Raw genomic sequence first — 17,206 nt, forward strand, 5'->3', positions numbered from 1 at the left:
TCTCCCCTCTCTGGAACCAATGACCCCTCTTCCCTCTTTCTGGGCATAACCCTAACCTCAACCCCCAGGAACTGACTGAACTAGCTCTGTGCTGTTCTGCCCCTTTCTTACTCTGTGACCGCTGGAGGTCAGATGCCACAACACCCTGAAAGAAAGTTACACCAAAGTGAAAACCATGTGCAGCACTGACCTATGTGCCCTCATCAGACCCCATGCGTGGGGAAGCACAGGGGACTACACCAACACCTGTCAGTCCAGAAGTGAGCAGGCCCTGAAGTTTGATGAATATATGAACCTGAACTGAGGCAGCCTGAATCCCAGGAGCTTGAAAGGAGGCAAGCTGATGGGCAGCACAGAGAAAGAAAGTGAGGATGTCAAAGGAACAACGAGGAGCAACCTCCAAGCCTGTGAATGTTCTGAATGTATTTCACCCTAATCTCTGATGGAGTGATGAGATCTTAGGCATCAAGTCTGCAACTCCCAGCATGCCGTGAATCTGACTTCCTGAATGGGGAGACACTGGGAATTAGGGGTAGAGTTCAGCACCCATGCTTGGAATCAAACTAAACACATATTGGGCCTCCCTGGGTGGCGCAGCAGGTTGAGCGCAGCACTGTGAAGCTGTCTGCAGCCTCTGCAACTGTCTGAAATGTCTGCAGCTGTCTGCAGCCTCTGCAACGTGGGTCTGATTCCCAGCTGGCCAGGGAGATACCACATGGCACGGCAGACCTCTCCTGACTCACCTGCTGCTCCCCTCAGCGGTGTATTTCAGTCAGTCTGGCTTTCTGTTTCCTGCTCTGTCTCTGGTGAATCCTCTCACCCTCCTGTGCCTCTGGCCTGCACCCCAGTTTTTGTATAAATAAATAAATCTTAAAAAAAAATACTAAACACATACATATTCTTAATCTCTTCCTTTTCTAGTTATGACTTACACCCTGGTGTCTCAGCTCAGATGGCATAGCTGGTAAGAAGTGTGGGCCATTAATCTCTCTTTTTCTCTGTTCTTCCTCTTCTCATTCCCCTTATAAAAAGCGCAACCTTTTTTTCTCTCTCTGTATGTCTGTTTTTGGATCTTCTCCTGGGTTCTTATGCATACAGTGAGGATTCAAACAGGTCACTTCTTGCCTTTCATATCCCCCAGGTTTGTGCTGTAACACCTTAGTGCTCAATGCAGAGCCATCACACATGTGGTTGGCCAGTCAAAGGACCCTTCTTTGCATTGGTCACTGAAAGTGCATTACCACTGAGGAACATGTGGCAGGATTTTTTCTTTCTCTAATTTAGAGGAGCTTGGTTTTACTTCAGTAAAGATCTCTGTGTGTATTCAGATCTAGACATAGATTCAACCATTAGTTTAGTCAGTTCTTTTTCTTCCTTATATTTTTCTTTGAGTCTTGATGTGGGTTATCTGGTAAAGTCTGATGTATGGACAATGATTTTGTTATTATTGGAGGTCCTGTGGATATTTGTATGGGGCCTGGTTTCAATCTTCAACTTAGAATTTTATCTTCTGGGGAGATATTCAGGGTTGTGTCTAAGCATTTTCTATAATGCAAAAAAAGAAAGGAAACCTAGGCTGGAATTGTGTTCACAGGGTGAGAAAACAGTATGGATTTAGGAGGAGCTGAGAAGGTACCTAGAGAGGAAATAGCAGAAATGAAACTCTAAGAAAGAACCAGTGTGCTTATAACAAAGAAGAGAGACAATGGAAGTTCAGGTGTCCCAGACTGGAAGAAAGAAAGGAGACAAGAAATGAAAAAGTAAGAAGAAAGGAAAGGAAACCAATGACAGCACAGAATGAAGATTCAGAAAAGGGTCACAGAAGGAATACAGGCAGACTTGAAGGAATGAAGAAGCAAGGAGGGAGAAAAGGAGGTAAGTGATTGTCTGGAGTATTGGTTCAGATGAAGACCTAGGGGTACCACTTGATCTTAAAAAAGTCTACTATGATAACCCCTTTGAAGTCCCAAGTAATACCATGGGGGACACTCAGATTAATTTTTCAGTAAAAAACAAAGAAAACTTCAGCCTTGAATTCTAAATTGACTCAGGTTAACAAGAGGACTGTAACAGGTTATGGAAAAGCCACAACAGAAAGCCTTCCTACAACCCCTGGAATGCCAATTTCGTGACACAAACCTCCAATGTATCTTTCTATATGTGGAAGAGTGTTCAGATCCCCTCTTTGGCTATGACTGCTTAAATAAACTAAATGCACAAATTAATTTCTCACCCCAGAGTACCCCAGAACATGCCCTGCAATTCCAGAGGGCAATCAAGAAAATTATTATTTTCTTCTTCTTTTAGCTGAATCTGCAGAAAAGTTAAATTGCATTTTTTGTGAGCAAAACTAACTTGTGTTTGCATTTTCTCCTTGATACCATCATCATATGGAGAAATAGTAATAAGTACTTTTATTACCTATGGCAATAGGTCTATCTTTGCATAATTTCAGTAATCTTCATTTGTCACAAAATATTGGTTTCCAATTATTAAAGCTCTCATTGAAGCAATGAAATTGAGCATAGCCAAGGAGAATAAAAGGCTGCCACATTGCCTGCAGGGTTCCAGACACCTCCAAGGAACGTAGGGAAACACATTGGTTTGGCAGGCCTGGAGACCCCAGAGAAAAGAAGAGGAAATCTACCCAGAGGTACAGATGTTGAAGTTGTGGTACAGTGAGACCATGCCATGGCAAGAATTCTGAAACCCATAGCAGCCAAATGTTCAGAGCTCAATCTAGGATCCCTTATGGCAAATTCAATCCAAGCCAATAAAAATTCTTCTTGATTATTCTACACTATGAATTTATGCAAAAATAGACTGAATGACTTGAGATCAGATATAGCTTACAAAAGCATCTTGTTACAGTATTTAATAGAATTGGAATGAAGGTGGAGAGAAAATTATTTTAATGGTAGCTGTTCACTTCTTTAACCATTTTTGAGAATTTTTTCTTCTTTTTTTTCCCCCTCTAGTCTTTCTGATTTCTGTTTGCTATTTATTAGACTAACACCAGAATAATCAAATGTGTAAGAACAGAAAGCAGCTTAGTTGCTGCCAAGGATGATGTTGCAGAAAGAGAGGCTTAATAAGAAAGCATCTTTTTAGGGTAATGGAAATGTTCTGGGAGTAGACAATGGTGGTAGTGTTAGCATACAACAGTAGAATTTCCTTTCTTGGGTTGAGCCTTGCCTGTGTTGAAGCTCCCTCTGCCCCTCATCCTCTGACTACATCCTGGTTGGTCACAATAGAATTATAGCTTTAAAACTTACACTTGCTTTACAGACACAACACATAAGATCAGAAAACATGTTTGATAAACCTCTAAGGAGTTAAGGAGACTTTTTTGAGTTGCACACACACTTGCAGAAAATTCATATTTCCCCAGATATAGCAGTGGCTTGAGATCAGGAATACCTTCTCATAGGTTGTTGGGGAGCATAATCTTCTTAATTCCACATCCTCTTCTATCCCTGTCAGTGTGCAGGGTGGACAACTGGGCTTCCCCGTACTCACAAACAGCCCATGATTCACATGGATCTCTAGAGAAAAAGGAATAACAGGCTCTGAGACTTCAAGAGCCTTGAAGATGAGATAGTTGATTCTGCATGAACAAAAGACTACCTGCACACTTAAGATTAATGTCGGGGTATCATTACTCAGATTTAAAAACTAAGCCTCTACTCCTTGCCCAGCAGACAAGTTTGGGAGGTTTGACTAGATAATGGAATTGATAAGGTTGCTATGGGAATGGGACATAAGACCCTGACTAGGAATGGAAGAAGGGCCCAAACACATGTATGTCAAAGGTCAACGCCCAAGACCAGACTTCTCAGCAGTGAATAGGTTATAGAAAGAGCTCCAAACCCTTTTGGGGGTGCAGACAACCTCTCCTGTCTCACCTGATGCTCCTCTCAGCATTGTATTCAATAAATCCACCCTTCCTATTCTCCACTCTGTCACTAGTGAATTCTTTCTCCCCTCTGCCACTGGCCTCACCCTAATTTGTTTGCTCCACCACAATTAATACCACCTGGCTCTCTAATGGGCTGGTATGAAGATGTGTGTGTGCCCTTGGATATGCTTATGCTTGGGATACTGGGTCCTGCATTTTGTCTTTTCTTTCCCCCTTCTTTATAGTATTTTAAATGTAAGATAGATGACTGTCGGCACTCACACTCAATGTTAAGTCCTAAAGTGATGAAAGTGAGGTGTCCCAGTCCTGAGATAATGTGAAAGTGGAAGGAACCACAAACCAAAGGGCCAGGTGGGCTCTTTGTCCTGCTGAGGTGAATATGAATAAAGACACCATCATGGTATCATTACTGAGGTTAAAAACTGAGACCCCATTCCTTGTCCAGCAGGCAAGTTTGGGAGGCTTGAATGGATAAGGGGCATGGGTGGGGCTGCCATGGGAACTAGACCATTAGGCCAATAATCATGACTGTGAATCAGGATGAGCCCAAGACCAGGTATCCCAGCCAATCACTGATGCCCATGTATGAAAGGAGCCCCCAGACCCTCCCCTGGTGCAAACAACCTTGCCCGCTGCTCCCCTCAGCAGTGTATTTCAATAAATGCCCCCTTTCTGTTCTCCACTCTGTCTCTAGTGAATTCTTTCACCCCCAGCCTACATCCCAATTCTTCCTTGCAACAGACACGAAAGTTTAAAAGCCAGGATACACCCAAAGGGGCAGTGTGCACATGGCCATGGAAAGCACCAGTTCCATCTCTGAGGTCTAGTGAAGTCAGCTTCATGCTGCCTGCATCTGCAGGAACAAAAAAAAAAAAAAAAAACTATGCACACAGTAGTGGAAGCTGATGACCCGCTCAAGGGTGATGCTAGTCTCTGTACTTCTGTAGATGTTTGAAAATCTCCAAAATCATGCTAAATAAAATATTCCACTGGGGCTTCCCCGGTGGCGCAGTGGTTGAGCGCTGGGTTGCAAAGCTGCCTGCAGCCTCTGCAGCACTGGTTCAATCCCTGGCCACTGCCAGGCAGGGTGAGAGTCCCACATGGCGAGCAGACCTCCCCTGCCGCCCACTGATCCCCTCAGCAGTGTATTTCGTCAGTCTGCCTGTTCTGTTCTCTGCTCTGGCTCTGGTGAATTCTCTCACCTTCTCGTGCTTGTGACTGTACCCATTGCTTGTATAAATAAATAAATAAATAAATCTTTAAAAATAAAATAAAATATTCCACTGAGTCCTTGTTCCATGCAGAGGCCTGGCACTATGCCAAGGCCTGTGAGCAATAAGCTGGGCAGCTGCCTTTGCTGGAGCCCTAACTCTGCAGCCAAAACACACACAGCTCAAAGGGAGACCCTTCCTGGAAAGTCCCTGATCCCCAGAGCAGGAGGGGATGGTAAGGTAAAAGGAAAATGAGTGCTTTGTTTTGTTTCAAGCAAAGCTATTTCTGTCTAAGCTCCTTTAACTCCCAGTCTCTGGTTTAGATCAGCTTCACTCACAGGCTGAGGCCTGCACAGGCCAGGGGCAGCAGGCACTGGAATTGGCTAGCACACAGTGGGCTGTGCCAACTCAGGGATGGGTCTGGACCCTGTACATGTAGCCCAGCATATACAAGAACATGGGGCTTTAACATCCCTCTGATTTCTAGTACGATATTGAATCAGACTTAAGTATTGACTTAGGGCCTCCCTGGTTGTGCAGGGGTTTGAGTTTCAGTACCATCAAGCTATTGCCAGCCACTGCTGCATGAATTTGATCCCAAGACAGGGAGCTTACCCACATGGCGCAGCAGACCTCTCCTGTCTCACTTGCTGCTCCCCTCAGCAGTGTATTTCAGTAGATTCAACTGTTCTGCTCCCCACTCTGTCTCTGGTAAATCCTCTCACCCCCTGCAACTCTGGCCTACACCCCACTTTTTTATGCATAAATTAAAAAATACATATATTAAAAATATATATATTGACTTAACACAACTGTTTACTATCAAGAAACTAACATATTAATGTATCATGATAATAAAAGCTGGAGAAAATTAAGGCCATGGTCCTGATGAGCCTTTACAGACATGGTGTGAGTATAACAGGCTGGCCATGCCAACATAGTTTTGGAAAAATTTCCCCAACTGGACATGTCTATGAAGAAGAAATATGACTCTGCTTCTCTGAAACCAATCAATTATCAAACCTACTGTAGTCAAATTTCCTGAAGTCTGACCTGCTAACACAAGCTAAAATGTTCCTGAACAGGAAAAAATATATTAAAAATAATAAAATTACATTAAGCCATTTAAAAAATCACCAAAGGAGAAATTAACTAAATGAAAGAAATAAAATACACATGATCATCCCCTAAGAACCCCATCAGCCTTAGTTTTGCATAGTTTTCAGTACTGATGTCTCAGCCCTCCCCCCATTCACACCATTTAAATAGTCTCAAAGGTGTTTTAAAGTTCCTCAGATCATGTATTAACTTGAGCTGAGAACTCTAAAATTTCAACTTAAAGGAACACTGGAAATTTAATTTCAAGCAACCATGTGGGATTTTTATTTTGAAAGATTACAAATGGAAATACCGTGAAGGAGGAAGTCACCCCAAAGCATTTCCCTTTGAGCGGGACACCTTGCATTTGGATTTGGGGGTCCCCTCCAAGTCTCAACAATTTGGGGGGTGAGGACAGGGATCTGGGTTTTCATTAGTCTCCCAGGTGAGTGTGATGCATTGTCAAGTTTGGGGGTTCCTGGAGAAGTGGGTAAGGAAACAGGTTTTGGATTCAAACAGGGGTTCCAAATCTCAAGACAGTCACCAACCAGAAATTATGGGGCAAGTGGGCGGCAGTTTATTCTCTAACCCCTCGCTGAGAAAACTGAATGAGAATGGCCTCCCCAAGGGCAGAACTGGATTGAACTGCCTGTGCATGGTTGTCTTGCTGAGCACCTGGCACGGTGGTGGTCGGTGGGGACCTCCCCATGGGGAGCCAGCCACTGCTCCTTCCAAAGCCTTACCTATGCACACTCGTTCAGCAGGAGGGCCACAGAGACAGTGGTCCTGGATGTCAGTGGTGATGGGCATCTCCCTGGGCAAGGACAGGGATCCGGCAGCCTGGCTATACCTGCGGGTGTGGGAATCAATGGAGAATGACTAAAAAAAACACAATAGTTTTATTTCTGACCATCCTGTGATAGATCTTCAGATTCATTTTTCATTCATAAATTAATTAAGCACACATTGGTTGTGTAGAGTAGCAATATCTGCCACTACAAAATATGAGATTTTGGCAAGAGGTTTACTTCACTGGAGGGGTTCTGCAGGCTGATGAAATTTGCTTTTGATATTTACTTGTAAATTTCTCTCTACTGGCAGTATTTTCAAAAGATAAGGCACAAGAACCTTTATTTACCCCAGTAAGCTCCTCAGCTGACTTTTTCTTCCCTGCAACTTCCCTTGTTTGTGCTAAGCTAATACAAGTGGCATCTAAAGTCACATGGGTCTCTCCCATGTAAACAGGAGGTATGCCTGCTATGAGTAAACTTCTCTATGACTTTTTTCTCTTATCAACATGTTTGATTATTTGTTTGTTTGTTTTTCCAAAACCTAGAAGAACACAGAAAAGTAAGGAATGATTTCTTTTGTGCCCCAACAGCTGACATACCAATGAAGAGGAAGTTGCTCCTGTGATTTTTTTTTTTTACTTTGTTTTCCAATTTGGGGACCTGCTTTGAAATGCGCACTGAAGCAGAGTTCCCACCTTACTAATAAGATAGCCTCTTGGCTCCCTTTTGCTCCCTTCAGATCTCCCACCGATCAGATACAGAGAGCAGAGGGGCCTTTGCTAAAATTGTGGACCTCTCTTTACCCCTTCCACCGCATCACCTCTGCTCCAACTCCTCACATTGGCTCTCACGAACCCCACTTTGGGACAATTTTTCACAACCTCGTGTGCCTGACACTCTGTAGGGGAGGTAGTGCATGGGTCACACACATGAAGCGGGTCTCCATCAGTCCTTTCCCACATATCCTCCACCACACAGTGGAGAGCGAAGTGCAGTTACTTTTTAAGATGACATGGCAGAGACCCTGGGAAATGAGGCACCTTGGCAAAGGGGCAATAGTGGTTCGCACTGTTTCTGTATACATCCAGAACCAGTGCCAATCCTCCCAGTGCATCCTATAGGAGTCTTTCCAGAGCTCAAGATGCAGCTGGAACAGTCCCAAGTCTCCCTTGGTACACCCAGGGCTCCCTAATGTGGCAGGCCTTTGCTCTGATGCTACTGATCACTCTCCTACATGCCTTGGAGCTGCAGATACCTGTGTCTGTGTCCACTGAGCCACCAGCAATCCTGAAAGATCCATGTGTAGAGAAGTAAATGGTCCTTAACTGAGGTCTCACCCTATGCCCCCCAGGAAAGACTGCTACGTACTGTTAACCCTTATTTTCTCTCATTCTCAGAGGCTGGGTTCCCCTCTCCAGGGGAAACACACTTAGCCCTAAAGCATTTCTTTTCTTTATTTTTTTAAAACCTCTCTTGGCTGTCTCTGGAATCTGGAGAACAGATATTTTAACTTGAATAAAGCTTCCACGTAGCAAAATCTGTTTTTACAAGCCTGGTGTTTGATACAGGAAGCTGCCACCAGGGGGCAGATGAGGACACTATTGAAAGAACTGGGGAACTATGGGTGTACAAAACCCTATTTTGATCGTCAAAGGTCACTAAATGAAGGACTCTGTTAAGCTATTGAATAACTCCAAAGATTGCTACCATAAACTATTCTTTTCTACCATTAACTATATTTTTCCTCTGAAGGCCAGGGAATGAGAACATGAAAAAACAGAAAAGGACAACTTTGAAATTGTACACATCAGACATATCTGCCTTGATCTGTGGGCATGACAAGCTAGGGAAAGGGTCAGCCTAACTCTGCCCATTGTGGTGTATGGCCCTGGGTCAAATGACCCTGGCAGACTATGCTCCCAGACTCTGCATTCCTCACATCACCCAGGTGATCTCCAAAAGCTACATCCATAAAACACCTAACACATAGCCAAGCTCCTAAAAGGAATTCCCTTTTTTCTTGAAGTTGAGTGTAAAAAAAACCCTCAGGTGGGCACTCCCAGATGGAACAGGACAGCATAGCAAAGGGATTTTTCCTGGAGAGTTCAAAAACCTTTCCAAATAGCATGATGTTTGGGAGGGTGCAGTTTGAAAGGATGATTTATACAAGAGGTGTTTCCCTGGGTTCAACAAAGAAGATTTAGGCCATTTTCACAGATGTGTTAATCATCCATTGCAACACTTGTATTAATTAAAGTGCCCTCAGCTGAGGGCTGCTGTGCTGACATTTCACACATTCGCCTCCCACCCAGCACCTGAGTCATTTAATTGTTTAAGTGGAGCAAAGGAGGATGAAAGCATTTTGCTCTGTCCAGGGGTGAGGCTGAGCACTTATCTTGGATTAGCTCTGGCCTTGGGGGAGCTGTCCACCCTTGCCCAATGGCCTTTCTCCATTTCCTTCTTGAAGGGTAGGGTTCCACAACAAAAGACAGGACCTCAGGAAACCTGGAGTGACTCAGCTCCCTGGGGATGGAGCAATCATCCTCTCTTTGGTTAATTGGCATGGAGGAACATTTTTGTGGGTTAACATTAAGAAACACAATTCCTTTCTCTCACCCTCCCAGCTTCTGACTGTACCCCTGTGCTTGTATTAAAAAAGAAAGAAAGAAAGAAAGAAACTAACAAGTCTGGAGTCCCTGGAACCGCAGGGTCCTTAAATGCAAACAGATTTAAAACAAACTAGGCAAGTAAGCAGAAAATTGCTTTTCTGGGTGTTGATTCTTAAATGACAGCAAAATAAAAGAATCTTTCACTTTTTCCTAGTTGTTAGTTCTTTTTATTGCCCACAACCAATCATTTACACTGCTCATTGTTACTTAGAGAATTCTACCATTAAGGTCCTTTGGAGGATTTCAACTACACCACCACTATTTCCAAAGTGATGACTGAAATAAAAATCTCAATGATAGTTGAACTTAGAGTTTATTAACCAAAGGGAGGATTTCAACTCAGGAAGCAGTCCAAGAGATTTTACTCTGTGAGAACTGTTCTAACAAACACAAGTTTGAGTTTGTTTATGGAGATGGGAACAGTGAGTTGCTGATGTTAAAAATGTAATTATTCTTGATAAGACTTGTGTTCTTAAGTTATTTTGACTTAAAGATATGTTGATGCTTTCTATGCCCAAAGGAAGGCAAATGCTGGGGGTTAATCCTTCCTCTTGAATGCAGTGTGGAGATGGAAAGTCTGGTTGTCCACTGTTGAAATCTTTATTCAGTGGCTGGGTCATTAATGAGGGTTGAAAGGCTGGTTTATCTGAAGATAGCAAATTTTTGCACATTGCTTCAGAGACTTCAAATCTATACAAATGTCTTTGCTCTTTTGCTGCTGGGCTGGGGCAATGGTGTTCCCAGAACATTTTACAATGTATTTACAAAAGTTAAATCTATAAATCTTAAGATTCTCCAAGACATGGAAAAGCTGATTCTTTTAGATATAGATGCTTATAGTTTTAGAAGCCAGGGAATGTACACACAAACCATTCTGGCAGTAAATGGATAGTGGGGTTCATGTGGTGGAAGAAGACGGGATTGGAGATAAAAGATCACAAATTATCATGAATAATGACATTTTGAATACAAATGACTCCATGTTCCTACCTACAGAGAGTAAATTCAAATTTGGTATTTATAAAAACAGTTATTAGAGTAAAATCTGTTGAACCTCTTCCCATTTTTTTTTTAACTATCCTAAATTGTTTATTAGGTAAAGATTTTGTGAGCATTATTTATTAGTGGTAACAGTGGAGCTAGTGTATTGCACCTTCTCCAAGCTGCATGGAAAGAACCAGCAATATGGTGGTGGAACGTGTGGCCCACCTGCCTGCAGGTGTCAGCCCTGGCACCTCCCTGTGCTTGGGCACTGGTTTGGTGACCCACTGGGAATCAGGATTTCTTCTGGTAGCTCTGCAGAATGCATTAATGAGAATACCTCAAAGAATTTGTACATGGAATCTTCACCGACCCAGTAAGAATTCAGAACTCTCAGAGCCCCACAGTGGCATAGGCTTGCTCCTCAGCAACAGACTGGAGGCCTCAAGCAACTGGAGGCTTCTAGCAGGTGGTTAACACCATGATGGACAGGCTTGCCACATATTTTACCCTTAAGAATTGGACATTTCCATTCACCAAGATGCACACAAATCCAATATATGACATAACATTTGTTAGCCTCCTATTTCAGTCTATTAAATCTTCATCTGGCCAGGTGAGACTGGGGGGAGGGGGAGGAGGAGAGGGCCTGTGGGGTGCTGACACTAGTGCTACTGCCCACAGTGCACCCTGAGAAGAAAGGGCGTGTCTTCAGACTGCTTTTTCCTCCATAGCTCCTGCATGGACTTGGACACGCCCATTCTGGCTTACCTGAAGGCTGTGCCAATAGAAAGGGAAAAGCCCTTTATCCTTCTTCTCAGGTTTGTTTATCTAATAAACTCTGTCTAACTATCACTGAAACTTTATTTCCAATTCACAATATTCCCACTACTATACACATATACACGAAAAAAATCACACACATACACACAAACATCCCCTTCCCCGCCACACACAGTTTTAAAGCTTAACTCTATGGTATGGTGGGCACAGGACAGTCAATAAATTCCTCTTGTATTTCTGCAGTGTCAACAAACCAGACTAGATAAATCGCTATCTGCTTTATGTAACTGAGGAAATCCCCAAAGGCCCCAATTTCAGAAATAGGGTCTTGATACCAATCACATTAATTATGGCATCAAGGAATCCAGGTATAGAAATTCACAAAAAAGATATAGAGGTTAAAAAACTCTGATAAAGCCAATGACCCCTCTCCATTTATCTTCTCCCCCTTTTCGAAGGGCTAAGGGATAATCCTTGCAATTCTTCGGCTGATGTTGGAGACGTGCACATCCTGTCAACACGGGGGCTGTGGGAGTCACAGGAGCTGGGGAATTGGGATAAAGTCCTGTGGCCCAAATCAGCAACAGTGACATGATACAAGGACAAAGGCATCTCCAGAAAGAAATGTGGTAGGCTAGAGACTACTGGTCACTGAACTCTCTTTGCCTTTGCTAATTTTAGGTTTTTTAATAAAACCATAGTAACAATATGTAAGCAAACAGACACAGTTAGCCCCCAGGGCAGACCTGCTAAAGGCAAACGTTGATTAAGAATGTGATTTTTCTTTCATCTTTATAAGGACCTGTGGAGGTGACAGTTGTGATAGCTGGACTGTGAAATGTGGCTCTAAGGAGCATAAGTGACCACCAGGATCCCTGTTAGAGAGAGGGGTATAATCAGGCTTTGGGGGTCTGACTCAGAGCTCACAGCAGTGGGGCACAGTTTGGTCCCCCCAACATCCCACTGACCCTGGGGTCACACTGCTGGCAGGCAGTCCAGTGGCAGAGCTCAGGGGTCACGCTGCCTCAACATGTGTGCTGGTACACAGAGTGGGAGAGAGAGGCTTACAGAGAGTTCTGAGATCTGCTGAGGTGTCCTTGAGCTAGGTTTCTCTCCTGGGCTCCACACCAGAGACCCAACAGAACCTGGATAGCAGAGGGCAATTCCAGGGACTCTGAGGGTACCCTTACTTTTCAAGAAGTAGAGGACACATCTCAAGAATGAAGACAGCCCATGAGGAGTTCTACCAAATGCTTCCCAGGTCAAACTATTCTTGGCACACAATCCAGTCACAAGTTCAACCTACTGAACCCTGGGGCCCTGCTCCTACAGGTGTCACTATGGGATAAGCCCAAGGTCAAGGACTGTGGATCCCCCACCAGAGCTTCCTGGGCCCCAGAATCCCCATGAATGTCCTTCTTGGATGTTTCCTCTAGCTGTGACCTTCAGGCTTCATGTGCTACCAGACTGCCTCATCAGAGTTCACACCCTTTGGGGGCAGAAGGTGGAAGAAGTGACAGATTCCATATTTGCCTCAGTTAACACTACATCACAGCACAGAGGCCAAGGTCATAGGCATTCTCCTAGCCACAGGATGATGGCAGCATTTGGGTTAGAGCTCCATCCTGTATATAGTTCTTTAATCTGGACAAAGCCCTTAAAAAACATAACATTTTTTTCCCCAGTGAAATAAAAGTGGAATATTCTTTCTGAAAGAAAAAGTTCTGAATGCACGCTTAAAATACCAATTATCCCATTCCATAGGAATGACATCAGCTCACCTTTCCTCGTCATCATAAATGTCTTCAGTGGACATCTCGGTCCTGGGGACTGAGATATTTCCTGGTGCCAGTGGATCGAGGCCACTGCAGTCCGCCAGCTGTCTTCCTTTGGCCGTCCCTAGAAGACAGTGAAGTGGGAGGATTATGCTTCAGCTTCTGCGCTAGGAACCCCTCGTCCCAGGACACAGCACACAGTGTTGAGAATATGTTCTAATCAGAAATGTTTTTTTCCCCTAATACTTTCAGAAGCCTCCTCTTACTAAGTGCACTTTAAAAAGGGGTATCTGTGTGTCTGCCTGAAATTGACGACCTCTCGGAGAAAGAAAATAGAATAAAATTATTTCAAATCATCTAATAATAAAAAGTCATAACTGTGGACAAAAGCTTAAGGAACAGGCTACCTTCAGAAGTTTCCCTGGATTAAGGGGGCACTTGCTGGCCCTGCTCATTATACATATTGTGTCTATTCCCCACACCCTCCTCCCCACACTGGTAGGACCTGCTCCCTCTTTTGAAATTAGGAGGGTCCAACTGACACCTCTCTGGATACAATAGTCTCCTTTAATGTATTTAATGTACAATATTTTAAAGCAGTTTAGTTTCCATAAACCCTTCTATCACCATTTTAATTTTTTTAACATTTGAATTTTAACAGATTTTACAAAACTCAGTTTTGTGTTTCACCTAGAAAACTAAATCATTTTTCTCTCTACTCCAGAATTGCTTGTGAATTACATTTCACTCAAGAATGAAGTGACACCAAAAAAGACTGGGTCAACTTTCTGGCATGAGCTAGTTGCTAGGTGAGCACACAGAAGGGTCCCCGGGTGATTGCTGAGACGTCAGGGGTTCGGGCTCAGGCTAATTTTTCTGAATCCTGCATTTTCTAGAACCTTACTGTAGAACTACAGATAGGCTAGTGAATGAACAGAACCTGGAATTCCTGGTAGGTTTGACTGTACCTGCTGTTTGGTTTAACAACCAGCCCTGTACATGCTCTCCTGACTCCAGTCTCCAGTCTCCCTACCAGGTCAGGGTCCCTGCTGTCCTTCCAGCTGTATTTGTTGGGGATCAATCTGAGAGATTTAAGAAAATGTGCACTTTCCAGTTTTACCAATAACCTCTTCTTAAATGTAGTGTTGCCTCTGGGAAAGAACACATTGGAATCAAATACCCAGTTAGCAAACAAAATCATCTAGAGCCCCGAGTTTCCTCTACATGTTCCTGTTGCATATGGAGCCCCACTTCTGGCCCCTGCCAACCTGAGCTGGCAGCTACACCCATAGGTCAGATGGATGAGGGCCAGCAATTGCTTCTGGCCTTTTCCTTCCTTGTGGGGCTGGAAATACTGGTGACAGTGGCACCAGGTGGAGATTTGCCAAGGCCACTGAGCCAACCAAGATGCTAACTTATAAGGAGCAAAGAAGTGACTTATGAAGGGCAAAAATTTCTGTACTATCTACCATGCTGGCAGGGCCATAAGGGGCTACTTGAGTTTAATTAAAATTAGGATTAGGAATTAGTTTTTCCATCACATTAGTCACATTTTCAGGGCTCAGTGCCCACATACAGAACATCCACAGGTAGAAAGTCTGCTGGCCTGGCCTGAAGTGGTGGTTCTGGTCACCAGCAATGGCACTCTCAAGACTCGCTGTGGCCCTTTGAGGGAGTGCACCAGCAGAGATGGCATTCCTGTGCCCCACACCCATGACTTCGGGTGGACTTGACACTTCGTTGGCACAGAGAGCATGAACCAAGTCCAATGACCTGTGTGTGCAGGAGGACAGAGTGACTTGCCATCAAGCAGAGATGGGGACACTCTAAAACAAAGTGGGCAATGTCATAAGGAGGTTTTCAAGCTACTTTGTAAATATTTCTGGATAAAATTAGTTAGATGCCTTCTAAAAATAACTTAAGAAACCATCACTTACTTACAAGCTCTTCACTTGAGGAGGATCCTATTACAACCTTCACAAAGGAACAGGACAAGAGAAGAGACTTTCTCTGTATGAAGTCAGTGTACAAGGACAGAACCCAGGATGGCAGCCCTGAGGGGCTGGAAGGTCAAACTATCCACTTTCCTGATTTTACTACATTTAATAAAAAAAGCCACTTATTTTAAATTTTTTGAATCACAAATTCTGTACTTCAGACTTTTTATTGTTTTTAATAATATTCCTTAGGTAATAGTTTACTTAAATGCTGCCGCACTCAGGAAAGATTTAAGGTGCTTAAGGCATGCAAAGTCCAAAAGAAACACTGGTCACTTGAGAATAGGCAACAGTCATCTGAAGTTTCAACTCACAGCTCACAGCATAAAAAAAACAGAAACAGTCCTGTGTGGGCATTAGAACACATATGGAGAAAGCAAAGGAATGTTTTCTTTGGGCCTGGCATTTCAAGATGCACTGGGTGCCATTTAAATGGTGTTAGGTTTGGCAACCAAAGTACCCTTCAATAGACGAGTGGATAGAGAAACTGTGGAGCATATAGTCACACAGCTGTGAAGAAAGATGAAAAAGTGACATTTGGGACAAAATGAATAGAGCTTGAGGTAATTATGTTGAGTGAAAACAAGAAGTGAAAAACAAATTCCACTTGTCTGTGGAATATCAGTACCAACGCCCCCCAAACCCCACAATTACATGCAAACAATAAAGTAAATATTTTAACATGGCAAAAAAAAAATATGTGGTTACCAGAGGGCATAGGGGAAAGGGTGAATGGGGATGGGGTGGGAGGCAGATGGTGGTTTGGTGGAGAGAAAAAAAAAAAATCAATAAATGCTGTTAGCTTTAGGTTTGGGAGAACATTACATTTGCAACTCAGTGTACACATAAACCACAGTACAAATAACTCTAGAATTATGTTTATCATGGGTAGTAGATTTTCTTTCTCTTTTCTCAGACCTATGGAGCTTCTGGTAGTCCAGCACCTTGTGACTTTCTCATTGATAAACCATTGCTGTGCCTTACATTTTCTTCTTGCTTAGCAAAACCACCACTTTCAACTCAACACTCCTCCTGGAGTCCCTTGGATAAGTTTATTCATTTTTTATATGTTAAATCTCCTCTAGCAGCCTACCCCACCCTCAGTGAGCAGCCCCAACATCAAAACACAGAGCCTAAAATGGTACTTGAGCAAATTTTAGTAATTTATTAAATTGTGAGAAAAATAGGAGGAAACTGCTAAGATCTTGGTAAATACTAACTTACCTTCCGTTGAGCTGATCCCAGGAATGGGCTGCACCAGGCAAAGCAGGGGTAGGGATTGAACTAGCACCAACCACCCCAGTATCATGCAGACAGTTCCCATAGCGCCTTCAGTTCAGCCCCCCAAATCAGGGGGCTCAGGCAAAGGAGTACAGGCAGGTCCTAAAGGCACAGGGACAACCCTTTCTCCATTCAAGGAGAGCTATATGCCTCCCACCTTGTTAGCGCCTCAGATAATCAGCCAATCATGAGTGTCCTCTGAAAAACACTCCTCTTCTCAGAAAAAAAGTGTTTACTCAGCTCACACCTGCTTCTGGCTACTTCCTCTAAGATAACTGTCCTAGGTGGTGTTACTAAGCAGAGGAAATGGACTAATTCATCTATTGAGACTCAAAGGCAGCTCTTCCATAGTAAATGCAGTTAATTTTGTCACCGCATGCAATTAGCTGGGCACTCTGGTAAGGGGGAGCCATCATGGGACACTTTTACACCTACATTCTAAGTTGGAGAAAACACATTTGCTACAGCTGGAACTAAAAGCAGGACATTTGTCTTATTCAAGTCAAGTAACTGAATAAATGACATCCATCTCTTCTAAAATCACTTTTCCCATTGATTTGAAAATAAAATTAAATATCCATAGTCCCCTATCTACATGTAGTGATAGGTTGATCCCAAATGCCTTTGGTCCTCTGGAGTCTAGAGGATGGCATCATTAATGGTTCTTTTAATCTCTCCCTCTCTCTACCTCCTCCCTTCCT

At 43.4% G+C, this 17,206-nt stretch overlaps 1 protein-coding gene and 1 long non-coding RNA gene across 12 annotated transcripts in view; one reads left to right on the forward strand and one right to left on the reverse strand.

The window, feature by feature from the left end:
* Positions 1 to 17,027, reverse strand: part of PKD1L1 (polycystin 1 like 1, transient receptor potential channel interacting) — a 181,015-nt gene extending 163,988 nt beyond the window's left edge. For all 11 annotated transcript variants that reach the window (XM_037501593.2, XM_054695721.1, XM_054695734.1 and 8 more), the window contains exons 1-4: positions 16,449 to 17,027; positions 13,234 to 13,351; positions 6,972 to 7,078; positions 3,421 to 3,545 (exon numbers count right to left, since the gene is read on the reverse strand). In XM_037501593.2, the coding sequence (XP_037357490.1) occupies positions 3,421 to 3,545; positions 6,972 to 7,078; positions 13,234 to 13,351; positions 16,449 to 16,548 (450 nt within the window). In that variant the 5' untranslated portion in view covers positions 16,549 to 17,027. The remainder of the gene's footprint in view (positions 1 to 3,420; positions 3,546 to 6,971; positions 7,079 to 13,233; positions 13,352 to 16,448) is intronic.
* On the forward strand, positions 11,091 to 13,379 carry LOC129145881 (uncharacterized). Its single transcript, XR_008552012.1, has 3 exons — positions 11,091 to 11,285; positions 11,404 to 11,490; positions 13,217 to 13,379. It is a non-coding gene; the product is annotated as an uncharacterized LOC129145881 (long non-coding RNA).
* Positions 17,028 to 17,206: the final 179 nt, after the last annotated feature.

This window comes from Talpa occidentalis, unplaced genomic scaffold, assembly GCF_014898055.3.
Source record: "Talpa occidentalis isolate TD23 unplaced genomic scaffold, MPIMG_talOcc4v2.1 talOcc4.10, whole genome shotgun sequence".
Classification (NCBI taxonomy): Eukaryota; Metazoa; Chordata; class Mammalia; order Eulipotyphla; family Talpidae; genus Talpa; species Talpa occidentalis.